The sequence below is a fragment of the Condylostylus longicornis genome, unplaced genomic scaffold (genome assembly GCF_029603195.1).
Source record: "Condylostylus longicornis isolate FDR11 unplaced genomic scaffold, ASM2960319v2 ptg000079l, whole genome shotgun sequence".
Lineage (NCBI taxonomy): Eukaryota > Metazoa > Arthropoda > Insecta > Diptera > Dolichopodidae > Condylostylus > Condylostylus longicornis.
Genome location: NW_026578047.1, coordinates 831,665 through 854,141, shown reverse-complemented (window position 1 = coordinate 854,141; position 22,477 = coordinate 831,665). Strand labels below are relative to the sequence as shown.

The window sequence follows — 22,477 nt, the reverse complement described above, 5'->3', positions numbered from 1 at the left end:
AAAAAAAATACACCTTTAAACGGTGCGATTATATAAATTTATTTAAATAACACAGTTTCATATTATAATATTGTCTATAATTGATTTTTGTATTCAAGAGATAATTACAAAATTCCTGACTGAGTAACATGATTTTTTAAGTACATATATAATAATATTGATTATTTATATTCTATAAGGAGTCCAGTACTAATGAAGTAAATTGGCATTGGATTCACAATGATTTTGATACCCTCTTATATTTTTATTTAAGCTAAAATACTTTAAAACATTCAATTAATTAGATGTTTTATTCTATGATATCAATTTATATATAAGCAATATTTATATATTTTTCTACAGTCAAAAATTGTAACAAATACCTAAATTCTTTTATTAAAATATGGTTTTCTTAAATTATAATACATGGATCTTGTAATTAGCATTAACTGCTTATATACTTATTATAAATTTACAATATAAGCAATTAATTTTAATTTTAAATTGCTAGTATGAAAATTCTTTGTACTTGATGATCTTTTTTGTTCTGCGATTAAAATTTGGTCACAAACAAAAGTCAATTAATTGGTTTATAAACCAATGCGATTATGATAATATCAATTTATAAGCTTCACTACAAGTATATATTTTTTGTTTAAAATTTAACATATAAAAAAAAAGCATATTTCTTTGAATTTATGACGCCCATTGGATTAATTTTGAAATCGGATAGATTGTTGAAATTTACTACTTAATAATCTATTGATTGCAATATAAAATTTTATTTTAAAATATGCTTTATGATATAAAAAAAAAATTAATATTTAATGTGTGCCTTATTCGACGAGTAACAATATTTATAATCGCAATATTATTGATCAAAACAGTTAATTTATAAAAATATTAACTTTTGTTTGCTTCCTCTCTATGCTAAAAATCTTTATTTTTCTTTAATAAATAATTATTATCAATAACCTAAAAAAAAGAAAATAAATACTAAAATAGATCTAAGCATTCGATTTATTCTTGTCCGATGTATCTATTTTGTCATCTTCAATACCATTTTCAATTAATCTCGGTTTTAGATTTTCCGGTTCATTCCATGGTTGTACTTCACCTGAAGCCCAAATTGCATATACTATACTTGATGCAACAAAAACTGCAAATGCAATCCAAAATACTAATCTCCATTCTTCTAAACTAGCCTGAAATTATGAATTAAAAAAAAAATATTTTAATAATCGTAAAAAATTAAATATTATTAAATTTAAATTTACATTTGGTGTCATTGCTCCAACCATTATTGGTACTATAATACCAGTTATTGCACCAATTCCATTTGTTATTGCCATAATTGTTGCTGAGTAATTTGGACTTAAATCTAATGGATTTAATTTCATACCCGAATAAAATGTACCCATAATACCCATAGATATTGTAAATAATGCAACAACTGATCCAATATCTAAACCAGCATATGATGCAGCTACCATAAATATACCAGGACCCACAGCAGCTATTTTTATTTAAACAAAAAAATGTAATATTATATTATAACATTTAAAGCAAAAATACAAATTACTTACCAATAATTGTACATAATTTTCTAGATAATGTAACACCAATTATTCCTCTTGTTATCATCCAATCAGCAACAAATCCTGATAATATTGAAACAACCCACATAACAGCATATGGTAAAGATGAATATAAACCATTTTCTTTAACAGAAACTTCTAATACATCCGCCATATATTTTGGTAAATCGGTAACCATTACAAAAAATCCCCAATCATGTCCAATTTGTGCAACAATTAATGCCCACATTGGTGCACTTGTAAATATATATTTCCATGGTACTGGTGGTAAATTTTTATTACGTTCAATTGAACCTAATTCTTTTGCTAAGAAATCTCTCTCTTTATCTGAGATATAGGGATGTGAATTTGGATCACTATAACATAACAATGTCTAAAATATTTAAGAAATTGAAATTAGTTTGTAAAAAATATGATCGCATAATTATTAATTAATAATTTTATAATTCTACTTACAAATAAGATAAACCATAAAACACCTAAAGCACCAAAGAAATAAAATACAGAATCCCAATGGAAACTATGTAATAATAAACCAGAAACCATATTTCCAATAATTGTACCAATTTGACCTCCACCTAATACTAATGCACCTAATTTTGCTCTTTCACCTAACGGTGTCCATTGTGATAATAGTGCTGATAAAGCTGGAAATGTTGTACCTTCACCTAAGCCCATTAAAACTCGAACAGCAATAAGTGCACCAGAACCACCTTCAATTATAGCTACTGGTGTTATTAAAGTAAATATTGCAGTAGATAAAATTCCTAAACTTAAAACCCATTTTCCACCAAATTTTTCACATAAATAACCTCCTGGTAAATGTGTTATTACATAACCCCAATAAAATGATGATAATATTGTACCTTGAAGCTGTTCTGACCAATCAAATAAATGTGTTTGTGGATCCTAAAATATTTTATTAAATTTTTTAAAATAAAAATTTATAAAAAAATATAAAATAATTTTACCATTTCACTAGATATGTAAGCGTTGGTTTTATTCTTTTTGGCAACCATTTCGGTTATTGCTACTGATAAACATATACGCATTGTATATGCATTTACTATTGCAAAAAATCCCATTATTGCCAATACAACTCTTTGCGGTATAAGAAAACCTGAAAAGAAAAAATTACAATTATAGTTAAAATTTCAATTAAAAATAAAATTTATTTAATAATTTCGTGCATTTTATAAATTTACTATTAATGCTCTTTAAACTAAAAGATTATATCCCACGAAATTTCCACTGAGATTCGATTGAAATATTTTAATCATTACCAAGCGCTCTGGATATACTTAATTTTAAATATTTGTTTTTGAAAAAGTTTTTCAGTCATGGTTCTAGTTTCCTTCCTATAAGTCACAAATTGGATAAATTTTAAGAAAACAAACTATGAAAGCTTTTAAATTTATTCTAATTAATTCAAAAAATTATCCACAGCCATCTGATAAATTGACACGTGAATTTTTAATAAGCCTGACAACACTAAAATTTTTGTAATATTAAATTGTTATGCGAAAAAATTTTTATTAATTATTTTATTACTTTTAAACTAATTGTAAAATTAATTCATACCTAATTGTATCAATTATTATCGCGTTATTGAGAATTTCAACTTTAAAAAAAAAATTAAAGTAGGTTTTATTTAATAACCATGATTAAAAGATTTAAGAATAAAATATTTAATTTTTTAATTAAAATTTATTTTATACTATTATTTTTGTTTTTGTTTTAACGGTACTATTGAAGGTAAAACGGTAAAATTTTTATAATACAGAACTAATTAAATTATGGTTTTGAATTTATTTTTTATTATACCAATAAATTATAGATAATTTTCAATACTTGAATTAATAGTTAATTGTTATTAGCTATATTTTGATAAATGTCAATTAAATATTTTAAAATTTATATTATAAGTATGTAAATAAGTATTTTAAATAAACAAATTCAAAGAAAATATTGAAACCCACACGCCAATTGCTTTTCTCATGGATTTTCCAACTTAATTTTTAAATAGTACTTTTAATTTTAAAAAAATAATAATTATAATGAAAATTAAGATTAAAATAATTTTTATAATGCCATTAATGATAAACAATCAAAAAAACGTGACTAGCTTTTGTGTTTTAAGACAAATTTTAAATTAAGAATTTTTAAATAAATTATGATGTTTAAGAAATTATAAATCATAAGAAACGTAAGAAATTATAATAATTTTTGAAGTTGACCAATGATGCAGTCATTATGGCAAAAGTCCAATCGAAAAGCCTCGTGATCAAGCCCTGGTCAGGCCACTTTAATTATTAGCTTAATGTAAACAATAAAATGTTAACATAAAAAATATTGCCTATAGGTCCATATTATCCGATATTGAGTATCAACAAAAATAAACAATAAATATCAAGCTGTATAAATAAACAATTAATATGAAGAAAAAAAATTTACGGTACGCTGGTCACAGCTGACCTATATTTAACTCAATGAATTGTGAAACTGATGCTTGATTCTAAAATGAAGTTGAAGGTTCTACTGTACCCCCGGTGATGTAAGGAAAAAAAATTTAAAAATTTTTGGCTTAAATGTGCTATTGTATACAATATAAATTATTATTTTTTAAATTAATTATATTTTATTGAATAATTTTGTGAAACCAAATAAATACGTATAAAAATAAGTATTAGAATTAAGTAATTAATAATTATACAAAAGCGTAATATTTTCATTGATAAAATTGTGTATATAGTGCCTCTTTTTATTATCTAATATTTTGAATATTGGGATCAAATTCCAATTGAATTCAAGAGGATTGTATAAGTATGTATATAATTTCTATTTATAAGATTGAAGATATTATAATTAGGCTAAAAATTATGCACAATTTAATTAGTGTATACAAGTATGTACCTATACATTATACCAGTACCTACGCATCTACTTAATTTCAATATGTTATTGCATAATAAGTGTTAAATCGATTATTTAAATAAAAATAAAATCTAATAATAATTAAAAAAGTTAACATGGACATTATTATCATAAAACGTGTTTTCAAGAGGTTATACGTTATATATACATATATGTATATATATGTACATCGAATATAACAAAAATGTTTTAATTCATAAAATCTCACTTTTTAGGTTTTGAAGACCACATTATCAGAAATTATTTATTGTATATAATACTAAACTGAATTGGAAAAGTATTTTCATATATTTTAGTTTTCGAGGTTGGGGAGAAAACAGTGATATCTTGGGTCTTACTTCTTCGGTTGCGCTGCGGACTTAGCAGACGTAAATGCTAGGAGCTAGTTGGCCGATTTTTGAGGAGTTCCGGCTGGTTCGAATGAGGGGCGAAAAAGGAGAGATCCGGCGGTATCACAATAAGCCACCTAATGTGTACCCTTCGCGGCATTATCTGTACTACGGGCCCCGTTAACCTAATCTAATCTAACCTTCATATATAGTTTACCGAAATCGGCATATTTTTTGAGTTAAAACAATATTTTTACAAATGATCAACATAATTAGTTATATTTATTTCATCATTTCTGTCATTTTTACTCAGTGCTACATAATTTTCATTTACAATATAACAAATTAATGATTATATATTTAATTATTGTTCTATAGGGTTCTTTTGTTTGAAATTCTTAATAAATGTAATAATATGTAATTAATATTGTTTCTTCTATATAATATTGAAATTTAAACAATTATAAAAATGTGAAATAATTAAATATATTATGAATTGTTTTTTTTTTATTTACAATTGAAGACACGAGTGAATGAAGGTGTCAACTACAATTTTTGATGTTTCGAGTAAACAATTCAAAAGTGTGATATGACACCATTTAAAGACAAGCTATTTCTTAAACTGTGTCATTTTTTAAACTTCATTAGATAATAACTAATTAAACTGTTATATTACAATATATCACTATGATCATTATTATTTAATGAAATTATGCATGAAATCAATTAAACTAGAAAAGAATCAATTTAACTAAAAATTTAACTATTTTTTAAAATTAAAAATCAAAAGCAAAAATAAAAATATCAAAAAGTTAATATACTTAAGCAAGGTCAACTCAAAAATATTTAATAGAATTTGACCTTAAATTATATAAAGTTTTTCAAGGATAGGAAAGTCACTAAAATTATATATTAGTTATAGATTATTCACACTAAAATTATAATCATAATAAAAGGTATGTAAGTAAATATAAAAGTATAGTTATACGATCATAATAATTTTGATCACAGCTGCTGGTAACAACTTGAACAAATTGACAATTTTTTTTCTCAAAATAATAAAAAAAAAACAAAAACAAATTCAATAATAAAAATGGGTTAAACAGAATTCCGTTTACTTAAATCAGAAGCAGCAAAAACAAACCCAAAAAAAAAATCTTATTTTACAATTATTATTGTTGTTATACACACAATTTTTGTGAACGCCCGATAATATGCTAATTCATAATGATTGTCATCATATTTGTTTTCTTGTTAATTTTTATTTATATTTATCTTTTTGTTGTCTATTTGTACATAAAATATTTTTTTTTTAACTTAATAATAAAGATATCAAATAAAAATTATGAATAACATCTTTCTTTTTATTAAATTTTTTAAATAAATTTCTCTCTTATACATTTTATATACATAACGGGTATGCATACATTTAGGCATTATAATTATTGTTCTACAAATTTTATAAGTATTAAGTATGTGAGAAAATTTATACACTATTAATATACATATATTATAAATTTTATAAAAATGATAATGTTATCGATAAAAATTACTTAATCGATTTATTGATAAATTTAATAATTTTTATTGGATTACTGAACATACCTCTGCAAACCTTTGTGAAGCGTATATTCACATTTAGAATACATTTGAGAGATATTCTATTGATTTTATGTTCATATTGCAGCTTAATCAATATTGTTCAAGTCATTAAACTATTAAAAAATTTTGCAAAAGTGTGCCCATTATCTAAAATGTCATAATTTTTTCAATGCAATCAACTTAAAATGGTGATAAATTGCAGAGTAAAACTCAATTTTTATAATACTTATATATTATATAACTAACTCGCAAATTAAATTTCATATTACGAACTTTATTTACCATACATTCGAACCAAGTATAATTACACCCCCCTCATTAATTATTAAAAGACGTATTTAAAGAATAATTACTTGTCAAAATTTTTGAGATTTTGAAATCGATTTACTACTAAAATACATTGTTATATAATGCTTAAATATTATGTACAAAGAATTATCAATTGTTATATTAAATTTTTGTTATATAAAGATTTCACTGCGTATGTGAATTAATTGACAACTTATTGTATTTAATAAATAATTACATTGACCTCTTTACATATACATATACAAATTCAGAATTATAATTGGTCAACAAAAAGTCGAAAACAAAATATAAAATTAATAAAAATTTTTAAATTTACAAATTATTTTATTACCAGTATTATACGAGTATAACACTCTCAAAGCAGAAATGTATTTTTTCTCTTTAATACGTCTAACATTTCATATGCAGAAATAAAATGTCATAAATTCCAAAATATGTCAAGTACCTATACATAATGTACTATATAGTTCTTTTATTTAAATAATATTTTTCTTTTATATTTTTATAATTTTAAAAATCTTTAGATAAGTATAACAGACAAAAAAAAAGAAATTTGTCATTTTCAACATTCATAAAATAATTAATATTGTCCTTATCGAAATACAGGTACAATAATTATTATAGATTAAAATATACAAAGTCTGATATTTCAAAGTAAATTAGATATGTATGTTAGTAGTTAACTGGTATACTTCAAACTCGCTTGGGGTAAATATAAAATTATAAGTTTATATACAAATACTCCATATTTTTTTTAAGCACACAGGATTATAATTTAATTATCGCTTAATTTTAAAGTATTTAAAATGTTCAAGGTCAATCGAAAGGTTTTTGGACGTAAGTATATAATTTAAAATAAGTGATTTTGATAAAATTTTTGAAGGTATATTAAGTGTATGTATACGTATATGAATTTGTATAACAATTCTATCTAATAATAATTCGGATTTGATTGACAAAATTACAAAAGTTATTAATTAATATCCAATATGGACAGTATATAACAGTATAACAGTAACTAATAAGCTGAATTCAGCTTATAAGATCCAATTGCTGAATAATTTGAGAAATATCTGTTTAAATTTTATACTAATTATTATTGATATTTTAAATATTGATAAATTATTTCATATTACAAATTAATAATAAAAATAATTCAATTAACAAACACACAAACTCTTAAAAAGAATACAATAGTGTGCGGGTACAGTGCGAAACTTACACGTATCAAAAAGAAGAGAAATAAAAAAAAACTGCTGAGAGAAAAAGTTTAACATTTTGATATCAATTTTTTCTTCTTTGGGGTATTTAGTAATAGAAAGCGTATAGTATGAATATTTTTATTCTACATGAGTGATAATACATGATTTCTGGTTAATCCTTTCATCCCGGCTGGTGCACATATGTACCAGTAATGTCCAAACATCCCTAAAAGTTAAAAATGCCATTGTATTTGGTTCTCTTGTGTACCATTTCGTTTTTACATGATTCGGCACATTAAATTTTAACGTGATTTCTTCAATCACAGACAATTTGTTTTATATAAAGATAATAGATCCCACATGTGAAACATGTGATAATTACACTATTTGAAAGCAGAATTAAAAGGGTTAAATATAAAAAATTTCGTAACGTAAACTTATGCATATACAAATTTAATAACGTATATTCGATAATATTATCGTAAATTCTTTTGAATTTTCAATTTATAACACTGAATAATTATACATTAAATAATACAGAATAATGAATATTTTAGCAAATTTTTAATAATTTTTTGTGAAATGTATATATGTATAACATTATTTATATGTAATATCAATATAAATTTACACATACATATAAACACATTATGTATGCATATATTAACAATATAAATAATTAATAAAACCAAAAAAAAAAATGTTAATGTACTCAAATACGTCATACTAAAAGAAAATTTTTAAAATATGCTCACATCATCGTCATATAGATGTTCCAAATGATTCGAAGGGCCTTGAAATAATAATCAATATTACTAATATACTTAATACATATGAATTTTATAGACAAGGAGAAATTTTTTCATTATCACTTTTTATAATATACACATTATCAATTACAAAATTATATATGTGTGTATATACTCATATGTTTACTTAAAAATATGCCTATACGGTATATATACGTAATTAAAGTTTGCTTTATTTTATATTTTTGAATATGGTCAAAAACGCCTTCTAAATTTTTTATGATCTCGTATTTTATTTCTAGTATATTGATTATTAAATACAGAAATTTCATAATGCAGATATTATAGAAATTGATAGGAATAACAGGTTATACAGTGTAAATGTAGAGCATACCTTACATATTCGGCATTGTACATAGACATTTGTTATTGCATAAAGTTCCATATTTAAAGAATGCATTTAGTTTTTTATAGATTTATGCGTTCTATCTAAAACCGTATATTAATAATAAATGTGTTCATATGGTTTTTGGTTCCATCTATGTAGAATGAAATAAACAAATAATTGAAACGATAATTTCTTAACGATAATAGTCTGGAGGAAACATTGAGGACAGAAAATGTTTGTGAGTTTTGAAAGAATATGTTGTATAATGCTTTTTACTTGCTTCAGGTTTCTCCGTTATTAACATAAATTTTTCACAAAAATCTGGCAGAATCTAATTCAAAAAATTTACAAATCTCTATTTTAATGGTATTCATAGTACGTAAATTGACTTTTCTTCACCAATTGACAAATTTTGCTTACAGAAGAATGTATGCATTCAAGAACTCGGTTAATAAATCAGTAAAAACTGATATTGAATTCGTATGCTTGTATGTACGACATTAGTTAAATTACTAGTCTATTACTAGAACAGACGAAAACGAAATAATTAAAATAAATAATTACAATTTTAATATTTAACCTTAATATTGATAAAATGACAACCCAACCGGAGTACTGTCATTATTATATAACAGAGTACAATTGCGATTATACAAATGTACCAAAAAAATTTTCCACAAATATTATTATCAATCATAAAATAATGGACCATATTTAATAATCTCAATTAATTTTTATTTTACTCTAAATTGATTAAATTCTGCTTTAATTTCAGTTTAACTTATATATTTATTTATTTATATATATAGCATATTTATATATATAGAGATATAACTGTATAAACATCCAATCAACATAAAATGTGTGTACAACATACAAAGATTATTGTAATTAATTATAGAATTAATTTTTTTCATTTTTACAATGTACAATAATGGAGCGATAAAAAATTTTCGAAATTTTCCAACTAAGATTATCTCTTATAAACCAATATTGACATTTCTAGATAGGAAATTAATGTTAAAATACAAGTGTATTATTAATGTAATTTTAGTATGAAGGGGAAGAAAACGGTATATGTACATACTTATGTTTAATGTACCGAGACTTTACTTAATGGTTATTTTTTTTTTGTATACTTAATAATATTGTTAATATTAAAACAATTGATAAAAATCTGTCTAGCTACTTTAGTAGCCAAGGTGGATTTGCAAAATTTTGTTTCATTGTTTTTTTTCCCACTTTTAATAATTAGGTTAAGGTAATAAAAATTGTTATATGTATAAGTATATATTTTTGTAGACTAACAACATTAAAAGGTCTGTTCAATGTAGATTAATAATAATTGGAGAACCAATTGTTTTTGAATTACCGGAACAATGTATAATTTCAAGTAATTTATTAATATTCATCCGAATTTACGAAGATATACGATTACTTGTATTATGTATTGTTGTCCTTAATGTAATATTTTGTATCTGTAAATCAGATTTCTACATTAGAATCTAAATTTAGTGTGAAAAAAATCAAAATTTGGCATTTACATAATCAAAATTTCATTGTTAAATTTTCGAAATGGAATGACATTCTCTTTTCTCGCTTAGCAAATAACTGTCAAATCAATAAATTAAGATTTTGTCAACAAATGCATAGAATATATTTTATACATATCTAATGTTTTTCTATATCCTATACAGAAATATTTTAATAAAATTAAAATTTCCATTAAAAATAACCTACGTAACATACATATGTTTTTTATTGTTGACCAAGAATTACAATTTAAAGTAGCACAACACAAGTATGCATACAATAAATTTTACTATATATACACACATGTATAAGTAAAATACCTTTACTGGAATCTTTAAAATATCCAGGACGTAAAAGAATCTCATTTTCTTCACAATTACAATTATTATTTACTATCTTATCATCATGATTAATTGTCATATTGACAGTATTCTGATAAAATACAATTATTGTTATTATTTTAGTTTTTCTTTTTTTTTAACTTAATTATTTCATAAGTACCCACACTTCATAAAATATAAAACTATGATTTTATTTTTTTTATTAAAATTAACTTAATTATATTTTTGTAATTTTTATTTTATTTAAGTATATAATTGCAGAAAGAGGGCTAATTAACTTTTAATCTTTAAATTAAATATAATATTTTTAATTTTACAATTCATCATTTTAAATAAAATTGAATAACTAATATGAAAATGCTATGCATGATTGTAAAATATAAAATTTTAAACTATAATATTTTATGATTTTATTTAAATTTTATTGTTATACTAATTCATAAATAAAGACTGACGATAAGCAATATGAAAAATGATGTCAAAAAAGATCATAATAAAATATTGCAGATGTATAAAACATTTTTACTTTTGACTACTCTCAATTGTCATTTAAAGGCTTAACAGTAATTAAGAGATATACTTTGAGCGTGTATGTTGTATGACTCAATATATTTTTGAAAGATTAATCAATTAAAACAAACAATCTTTATAAATGTTGAATAATGAGAGAAGAGAAAAAAGAGAATCTTATTACAATCAATCTAGTTTTCGAATAGATTTTTTCCCCCTGTTCAAAATAAAAAAACAATTTTTCATAATTTATTTAATTTTAAAAATATTTTCTTAATTATATTTGCAATTTGTGTAAAACCCCTGTAAAAATTGTCATTTATATCATTTTATTTGTACTTTATACGTACGTACTTACTTTATTTTATTATTTTATTTACAAATAAGACTATACATAGATATACATAATAGCTATCGCATACACGATTTTGGAAAAACAGAGTGGAACTTTCCGTACGAAAAAATAAAGCGTACGAGATAAAATAAAAATTACACAGTAATTGCATAGTAAATTTAAATTTTAGAGTTTAAAATTTCGAAATTTATAACTTGCATTTGTGTGCAGAAATATCACATTCATTCACACATACAAGATAAATAAATAAGAGTATTAATTTTTCAATTCAAAATATGCATGTGAAGAAAATAAAAAATTTTATCACCATATAAAAAAAATTGAAATTGTTGGAATAAAATTATTAAGAATTCAAAATGTTTTCAAATAGTTAAATAACAAATTATTGTAGTATTTTTGCAAATTAAAAATTTTTAAAAATTTATTATAAATTCATTGACAGTTTTTGTATTAGGGGTGGCAAATTTTCTATATTTCAAAAATATGGTGTAAACACACAATTACAACTTATAAGTTTTGTATTATGCTACTGTTATTTAAGAGGTTTGGAGGTGGATGTAGTGAATGTTCTTTGATTTATTCAGCAATTAAAATTGTATTACTGTATTATTAAACGCCCTAAATTTAATAAAAAGTAGAAACAAATCAAACATGTATAACAGCTCAAAATCTACTAAATTTAAATGTTACCTTCAATGTAATTTATTAAAACATTATTATAATAAGAGAAAAATATATTCTTCTCTATATAATATTTACATATATAATAAATCCCAAACTTTAATACTAACAATTATATTATTAACAATTCATAAATAAATTATAAATAAATATTATCTTATTATACTAACTTATATACTAATTCTGCTATCAAATTAATTAATCACTGAATCATGTTTATATTAGTGTCAAAAAAATTTTTAATACAAATATCAAAAATCATGTACAATCAAAAAAATTAATTGCAAACAAAATAAAACGTTTAAGTTATGAAATTGTTATACAACTATTATATTGTTAAAATATTAAATAACATATTATTATTTTAATTATAATAATGATGAAAAGATAAAATATTTTGTTAAAGTAAACTATCACGCTTTCCAATTTAGTTAATTATAATATAATTTTAAATATCTAATATTTTTTTATATATTAAAATATGTCAAAAATGTATTAAAAATTGATTTAATTAGATCATTACGTCATTATGAATATAACATTTTCTCACGTTCTATTGATAATAAAAAGTCATTGTTTTTTTTTTAATTATTTTTTTTTACATACAATAAAAAACTTAATATTATAGAATTAAATTTTTTTTGCAAAGCTTAAATTTAAAAAATGATAATAATTTTGCGAATTGTCAAAAATAATTTGTACAATATTATTAAAATATTAACGATCAATTAATTTTATTAACTATAGATGGCAATAAAATATCAAAACAAAAAAAATTATTTTATTATGTATTAATTTATTAATACCAGTTATTGCCAGCTATTTTAAAAAAAATGCATCTCCCTTTTTTTTCATATTTTTCTATTATAAATTAAAATAATTATGATTAATCATTCAATATCATTATAAAATCACTTGACTCACTTTTTAAATATCTTGTTATACAAATATATAATATAGCAAAGAATGAAAATATTTATAAGAACAAGGTTAATATATACAAGTTTATTATTTTAAAATATAACATCTAATTTTAATTATTATACATACATTATATAAATGTGATTAAAAATTTTGTGAAATTAATCAAATAAAATTTTAATAATTAATTATAAATATTTATGAGAATTTTTTTCTTAATTATAAATTTTCTCACTAATAAACTTGTAATTTAATAAAAATTTGATATATCAAGTTTTCTATTTTAGTTTTGTTTTAAAAAAGCAAGATTTGAACAAAAAAAAAAAGCAGTATGTAAACAAAAGTTGAATGAGCACCTTCTGGTAGCAAATTTTTGCAAATTTGTCTTAAAAAAAAAATGCAAATATTTTGTGTGTGCGTGTTCTTGTTTTTTTTTTTGTGCACGATATAGGTTAAAAACTTCGGAAACAAATTTAAAATCATTAATATTAATTTATATAATAAATAAAGATGTTTTATGAAAAGTACAAGTATAAAAGTTTTGTTTATTTTTCCTCCCCGTTTAATTATAGTTAATCGATTGAAAAGACCGAATTAAAATTAAATATTAAAATATCTATAGTTTATTATTGTTATTGTATAAAAGGAAAATGCTTATAAGAATAGATCAATTAATTAGGGACTTAATCTAGAATTGAAAAAAAAATTTTCAGACTGATTAATACCGTTATCATCATCATCTGAAAACATCTTAATCACTTGGCTGTAACAAGTTTGGAAAAAAGTTGCAACTGGCTGTACATTTAAGTTGAATTAACAATCAAACTATGGGCCCCGAAATTAATGCTTTGTACAAAATTTTTTTCTTATATATATACATATGTACACAACTAATGTACAGATATAACATAATATATAAACTTATTGAAATTATAAACCAAATCGATAAAATATGCCAGGTATGACAATTCAAATAAATTAATAAAATAATAAAGGTTAATTGGCAAAATATACAATATATAATTGCCAGTGTTATTAATTTTGGACATAAAATTCAGGAATATTTCATTATAAATTCCATTTACATCTTCATTCCATTCTTACTCAATAGAAATTATTTTGTCACAAAGAACCTGAAATCTATAGTACAGTCAAACAGTATATTATGAAAAAGGGAAAAGTTTAAATAAGCAGATACATCAATTCGTTCATTAGAAATCGACATTATTGTTCGATTTTCGGAAATCAGACATTGACTTTGAGTTGAAATCCACCCCTATAATAATAAGTAAATACATTTCAATAGAGTCGTTTATGGTATATAGACATTTATATGTATCACGCCACACGTGGGCAATAGATATAAGCCGACATCTATCGCAACTACATATATATAAAGTGACATTCGTGAATGAAGATCAGTGTCTTAGAGTAACATAAAACATATGTGACATTCTAAAGCAATAACAATTTGTTTTTTAATTTCACGGTTAGCTTAATGAATTAATAATACTTGTAAAGAATAAACATTAAAAAATATGTTTTTTTTTTCTTAATTTTTTCTGTTTGTTATACATAATTTAACAAAAATTTACACCATCAAATATTGTACAAGTAAATATAAAGATGAAAATTAAATTTTCATTTTTTCTTTCTTAATTTGTTTGACTTATTTTTTTTTTTTGTTTTTAACACCTGATCAAAACTGAAATAACAAACCAATCTTTATCATTTTATTGTGATATTTTTGTATACATTGTTGTTGTTTTTTTCATTTTGTAATTGTTTTTTAAAAGGAAATTAAAATTTTATGATAATATTGTTGTGTACATTGCAAAAAAAATAAAATTCTTTAAATTTTTTTTTTTATTTTTGCCACTTACATTTACTCATATAAACTTAGGTAGTTAAATAATTAAATTCATTTTTTACTTAAATATTTAATTTTAATCCATAAAATATGAAAAGAAAAAAATTATTGACATAACAAGAAAAGTTTTTAACTAGAATAATGATAATTTTATAATATTTACTTATGTATGTACGTATGTTTGTGTAATATAATTTTAGAATTCACAATTGTACTTATACGTAATTACATTTCACGACCGTATGGATGAATGAACCGATATTATGACAACTACACATGTGTCACTGTCAAGTGTAAACTCATGAGGAGCTTCATATGTAGATTTTGAAAATAGAAATGCAAATAATTACAAATAATTAAAAATTATAAAAGTTTTATCACTTAACAATTATACAAAAAAAAATAAAATTTAAATTTTAAAATAATAAAATTTATTTTTATTGCATAAATTACAATTAGAGATTAAAGGAAAAATATACCAAAAAAATCTGACAAAATCCAGTTCATATATACTAAAATTAACAACAGTTTTTAGTACATTATAATAAATGAAAACCAATAAGTTAATTACTTACATCTTAGTTATTTAAGTACCTAATTATAATTGGAATTACTTTTTTTTTAGATTTTCCGAGGAAATTTATAAAGTTTTAAATTCCATACGCTTTGAAAGCTGAATAATAATTTTGAAGATGATTTAAAATATTTTTGGAATTTTTTGGCTAGAAAAAATTATTTCATTCACAATGATTATTATTGAATTTCGAAATTTGAAACCGAATTAATATAAAGAATTGAAACTACCAAGGCTTTAAAAAAAAAATTAATTGACAATTTAAATAATTTAGTAAAATGGTTGAAAATAATTTGTTAATACCGTGAATTACCCTAAACGGTCTGTTTAGAAAAAATCGTTGCCTTGTACGGAAAAAAGCCCCAATTTTTTGTGCTGCACGCTCTGCTTTTGGTTTATACATTTCTTAATTTAGATATTGTACATCTTAGATAAATGTACAATGTCAAGAGCTTTTAATATACATTTTGGAATATAAAAAATTGTAAATTTTACGACTTCACTGCGTTTTGAATATCACAGAAAATGCAATTATAAATATAGATAGCTCTAACACGATTATGACAAATTATCTTAAAGAAATTAGAAAACAAAGGATTAATATACTTGAAATTTTTAATATAATATTTTAAATTTCATTAATTTTTCATGAATAAAATTTGTTTTTATACGATATTATTAAAGGTATATTGCATACCAATTAAAGCTTTAATTTAAAAAAAATTTTAAACTTAACACGTCCATAATATTATAATAGTGTATCACGTACAAAATTACTGCGCTATATCACTAATATTTTCAGTTTATAAAAGGGTTATAGCACTTTTTTAATTTCCATATTTAATATTGCATTTTTATATGTACATATATATACAATTAATTCTATATTTTATGCCTTAAAAATTTAAAATAGTAAAATTTTAAATTTAAATTTTTTATTGTTTCAGAATTTCGCTTTTATATGATTTTTTCTGATATACATATATATTATTCATACAATATAATGTTAAAAATAAATTTACGACACGATAAAACTAAAAAAAAATTATTATTAGTACAAAAAAACTATTATAAATAAAATAATTTCCGGGCATACTAAATAGTTTATGTAGGCATACAAAAGGTCAAACAATATTATGAATGTTAATTAAATAAAATAAAAAATGTGATTATGAATAAAAAATTCAATTTTAATTCAAAATAATTTGTGCATAATATTTAATTTAATTTCAAAATATTATGCACATATGCATATATATAACCCTTGAAAATTGCAATTGATTTACAGTAATTTTGTGCGTCAAAGTTTAAAAAGTAATATACAAAATATACCTGTATAACAAATATATTAAGTTACAACAAAAATATAATTAATTTTATTGGAAAATTTTCTTTAAGCCAACAAAAACGTTTCCTTATCCTACAATTTCATTTTCAGTTACATAATAATGCAGTGTGACATACAAGTTATTTTTTATCGTAAAATTGTATCTGTTTTTTTTTATAATTTTTTGTAAATTGATTATCAATTATTTTAAAATTTATTGTTAAAATTTATTTATCCATTAAATATAAAAATTTTCCAGCTTGTTAAAAAAATAACGTTTAAATCTTTTTTAATATCGTAAAAAAAAAATAAAACAGATTTTTTCTTTTATTTTGTTTTTTCAATTTTAGTACTTTTTCACAAGTTCTAATAGTATGACGTAAATTAGAAATATTCGTGAAGTCAAGGGAAAAGTCACAAATTTTTTTCTTCCAAAAATTTGTTTTACGATATTTGAATTTTTAAATGTATGTATGTATGTATATTAAAAATTTTTAATTTAAATTTTAATTGAGTTGAATAACTTTTTCCGTTTTTGGAAAAACATGTTTGACATGTATAAAAAATATTTAACTAAATAATATGTATAACAAAAGTATAAGTAAATTTAAATATAACTATTTATTAAGTATATATAGGTATAGACAAGTTAATATATAGACAGGTTAATTTTTACACTAATATTAAAAAAAAAAAAGTTGTTCGTAATATTATTCGAATATCGCTTAAGGGTTAAATTTTTGTTTTAAAAATTTAACAATTTCAACTGTTTCGGAAAATATAATTTAATTTGTAATATTCAAAAACTATATTATACTAGTTCATACATACGTTCATAATATTAATTGAAAAGGTTCAACAAAATTTGTAAAGTACTAAATAAAAGTACAATTACTTTTTAGTACGATTTTTGCATATATTATAAATATTCAGCCCAAATATTATTAGAAGGGCGTCCATCAAAATGCAGATCTAGCAGAGCAGTATTTCTGATTATATAAGTCAAATTGACGTGAAATTTGACGTGATGCCCTATCTCTAAACGTTATTCTTGTATGGTATAAAGAACAATAACATTACTATTAAATTTAAACCCTTACAATAAAATTAAATATTTAAAAAAACAAAAATTAAATAATAATATAAAAAATAATTTCCAAAATTTTGATAAATAATTTCGAAAGAAATTTAAAAAGAAAGTTGAAATAATCACAGAATGTTTTTGCAAGTTTTTGATAAAAGTATACAAGTAGCAATACACGTAAAAACTTTGTGATATAATTAACTAATTACGATGAAAATTATGTTGAAACTGATGCAAATGATAAAAATATATTAATTATATAGTATAATAGTAATGATTTATCTTTAAATTTCCTAAAACAAAATGAAAAGAAAATATTTTTATTTTATTTTCTCAACAATTTCAAATTTTTGGCGTAAAATATGCAAACATAATAATAATTGTATAAGTGAAAATTCATATAATCAAAATTTTATTTTATAACATATTTTACTCACATATTTTGGTCGAGTAATCACCAACACAATTCAAAAATTTTTGTTAAATTATATTGTAATTAAAGTAAAATTATTAATTATTAAATAAATTTGAATAGATATTAAAGGTTAGCTAGTATAAGAGTGATTTTATGTTCTCACATAATTTTATGAAATATTTGTAGAACTGAATTTTATAACTCACTTCTGTTCGCAGTTCAAGTATAGGTAAATTTTACTGTTATTATACAAAATTTTGTAACTCAATTGTTTTCGGAGTTCAAGTATATTTAAATTTCAAATCATTATCAAAAATTATTGGACATTTTCCCGTTTAATGTCAATTATAATTTATGAACACATTTATTTTCTAAATATTTAATATTAAAATCCTAATATAAAATATTTAATAAAATTCTAAAAAAATTTCAATTTAATTCCAATTAACAACCCTCTAAATTCCTGTAAATAATATATAGAAAGGTATAATAAAATATTACGAACTTAATACGCACGTATTCAGGGGCTTTGCAATGAGATCCTTGAAAAATGTATACTCAAAAAAAAATTATGTCTATAGTTTGATATACTTTTATGTCTATATAATATACAATAAAGATAAGAAAAACTAAGTGATATTTTTAAAATGACCAAGAATTTATAGCGTATATTTTATAATAATTAATATACTTAAAGTTATTTAATACACAATTAATTTTCGGAAAAACAAAAAAAAAACAAATTTTTTATTCTTTATTTTATTTTTATTTTCCTATTCTTCTGTTTTTCGCGAAATTATATTATTTTCAATGACGCAAAATAAATCTACTTAAAAATCATATTGCAAATCGCAATTTGGAAATTAAAAATGTTTCCGAATTTCCTTGGGTTTTTTCTTTTTTTTTTGTTCTTTAAAAGAGGTACATATAATTTTTCTACCTTTCTAAATAAACCGGAAATTATTTTTTTTATAATTTATGCCTATAATTAAATTTTTTATGCACCATATTATTCTTGCACTATAATAAGCCCCTGTAAACAAATAAACAATAGAAAATATTTTATTGCTTTAATGTAAAAAAAATAAATTTTTATTGTGGAAGGCTAATGTTCACGAAGACCATGGAACATTTTTAAATGTATATTGTAATTTTACGAAATTTAATAATGATTAGATTAAAAATTATATGAAAAATTCAAGTAAAAAACATTTTATTATTCAGATTTTTTTGGGAAGTTCGAAATTCGAAAATAATTAAATTTTCGGAATTTTTTAAATTCAATACGAAACATTCCAATTCTATTCCTTATACTAGATTACGAAATATTCCAACACTGTTCCTTATATAATTTAAAAATACAGTTCATTTAGAAAATTATGACAGCGTTACAGAAGAATATAAATATATACAGAAGAATAATAATAAGAAGAAGAATATATCCAAAATCTACAAAATTTCGATTTCTAAATATAAAAATTCAGCTTTGTTCTAAGGTATCCATATTGCGGCAAACAATTTCGTTTTGGAATTACAAAATATATTTACCTCTAATTCATTATATACTTTAAAAACTATACGATATATTATATAAAACTACATTCTAATCATATATAGACTATACAGATAGCATTTTCTGAAATACACCCTTATTTTGGAAAACACAGACTGTATATTGCCAAATAAAATTGATTTTCTATTAAATTGAATCGAATTAGTAAATTTATTTTTTTTTATATAATTAGAATTTTTATACTCATATGTATATGTACATAGTTTATGCATTCTATAAAAATCACTTATAATAAATAGTTTCCAAAAATTTTCAATCATAGTAAATTTCAGAAAATTATTCAATATTATAATAGTTTTCAAAAAATTAAAAATATTTTTTGAAAATTATTTTCAAAATTATTAAAAGCAATTTTATTGTAAATCAAATTACAATTTTAGAACTTACTTATACGAGTACTTATATGAAATAATTTCTTATTATGCACTTAAATTTTGAATTTCGTTTAAATTCTAATTAAAATCGAATTCAATTCTAATATAACAATAAATTATTTAAATTAAAATTAGATTATCTTATAAATATATACACTATTTTAGAATATTTTACACTAATAAATATTTAAAACATATTATTCATATAACATTTATTATAATGTTTCGTTAAGTTTATAAATATTTTATAAAATGTTTATATTATAAAAGTTATCAATATTTTATTTTATAATTTTTAAATGTTTATATGAAATTTTATACAAAAAACAAAAAAATGCACAAAAAGTATTAAAATAATTTTGAACTTTCGTTAAAATTTTCAAGAATAATTTAAAATGTACGTTCGTATATTTTATATGATCATAATTACTTGGCTATAAAATATGTATAATAATAAAAATTTACTCACATTTTGATAAAAGTAATTTCCAACCAGTTAACATATTGTTCAATTTTAAGTACCAAAAATAATTTTAGTTTTAATTCACAAAAATATTATTCTTAACGAAATATTTGTCGTAATCCTTTTTTATTAATAATTTTGATTTTTTATATACAATCACTTAGGATTTAAATTCTTATAATTCTTTTATTATTTGTCACTTTATAATAATTTTTAATTTTAATTTAAAAAATCAACAAAAAAATTTTTTTCGGGTTTTTATAAAAAATTTTTAGTAAATTAAAATTAATTATTCATAATAAATTAATAAAATTAAAATACAAAAACGATTTTTTAGAATAAAATGAAAAAAAATAAAAATTTAACGAAACTTCTTTAATTTATCCGTTACAAAAAAAAAATCAAAAAACTTAACGAATATTGCACAATTTCAAATGTTTTTTTTTATTATTTTTTTTTCTTGTTACTGTTCTGTGTAATTCGGTACGACGAATAGAAAAGAAATGAGAGTAAAATTTTTTGACTATTTCACTTTTATACCTTTCGTTATTTTTATCTCTTTTTTTTTTTGTTTTTAGGTGATTTATTTGTTTTTTTTTTCTGTTAAGTTTTTTTACCTGGTAAATTTTTTTGTGTATTTTAATTTTTTTTTTTTGTTTTATACTTAAACATAGTTAAAATTTTCGTTTAGGTTATTTTTTTTAATTTGTGTTTTTTTTTTGTGTTTATTGTGTTAGATAAATGCGATTAGGGTATAAATATGGTGTGAATTCAAAAGAAAACAAAAAAAAAAAAAGAAGTATGAAAATTCATTCAGAAAGAATGTAAGTGTGTAACTTCCATTAAACTGATATAGAATTATTAAATAAATTGCTAGTTAAAATCACTTAATTTTTAACATCTAAACCGCAAAAATCTTATTGAGCTGAGTATATAAATAATTATACATATGTAGTACAACGAAAGAAATTTTTTCAATAACTGAGACCCAGCATGATTAATTTTAAAAAAAAAAAAACAGAAAATGTTCTAGAATAAAAATCTTATAGAGCTCTTCAAATTTTTAACGTTTTGATAATTATTTAAGTGTATTTAAGGAAACTATCGATATTAGTATAGAAAAGCAAATTTATTTTGAAGGGAATTCGCTAGATTAAACTGATTACGCATGTTATTTTGTTAAATTGACGTATTTTTGCATGAGCTAAAAATAATTACATAACATCTTTAGTCATGCTTGCTGCCTTTATTCTCAAATCTGTGTTAAACGTATAGACTATAAAGGGTTGACTGCAGTATTATTATTATTGAAATTATATCTATAAAAAATAAAGATTTATTGATATAGATATAGCTAGATTGTAGA

The 22,477-nt window shown here is 21.5% G+C and overlaps 1 protein-coding gene across 2 annotated transcripts; it reads right to left on the bottom strand.

The window, feature by feature from the left end:
- Positions 1 to 11: 11 nt before the first annotated feature.
- LOC129612929 (putative inorganic phosphate cotransporter) lies at positions 12 to 21,234 on the bottom strand. Of its 2 annotated transcripts, none has more exons than XM_055526776.1 (6): positions 21,118 to 21,234; positions 2,549 to 2,697; positions 2,034 to 2,486; positions 1,566 to 1,950; positions 1,257 to 1,495; positions 12 to 1,184 (listed from the first exon to the last, which is right to left on the bottom strand). In XM_055526776.1, exons 1-6 carry the CDS (start codon positions 21,149 to 21,151, stop codon positions 987 to 989), a joined length of 1,458 nt encoding a protein of 485 aa, XP_055382751.1. In that variant the 5' UTR covers positions 21,152 to 21,234; the 3' UTR covers positions 12 to 986. The 2 variants fall into 2 exon arrangements, with proteins under 2 accessions (XP_055382751.1, XP_055382752.1); XM_055526777.1 differs by lacking the exon at positions 21,118 to 21,234 and adding an exon at positions 15,315 to 15,369.
- Positions 21,235 to 22,477: the final 1,243 nt, after the last annotated feature.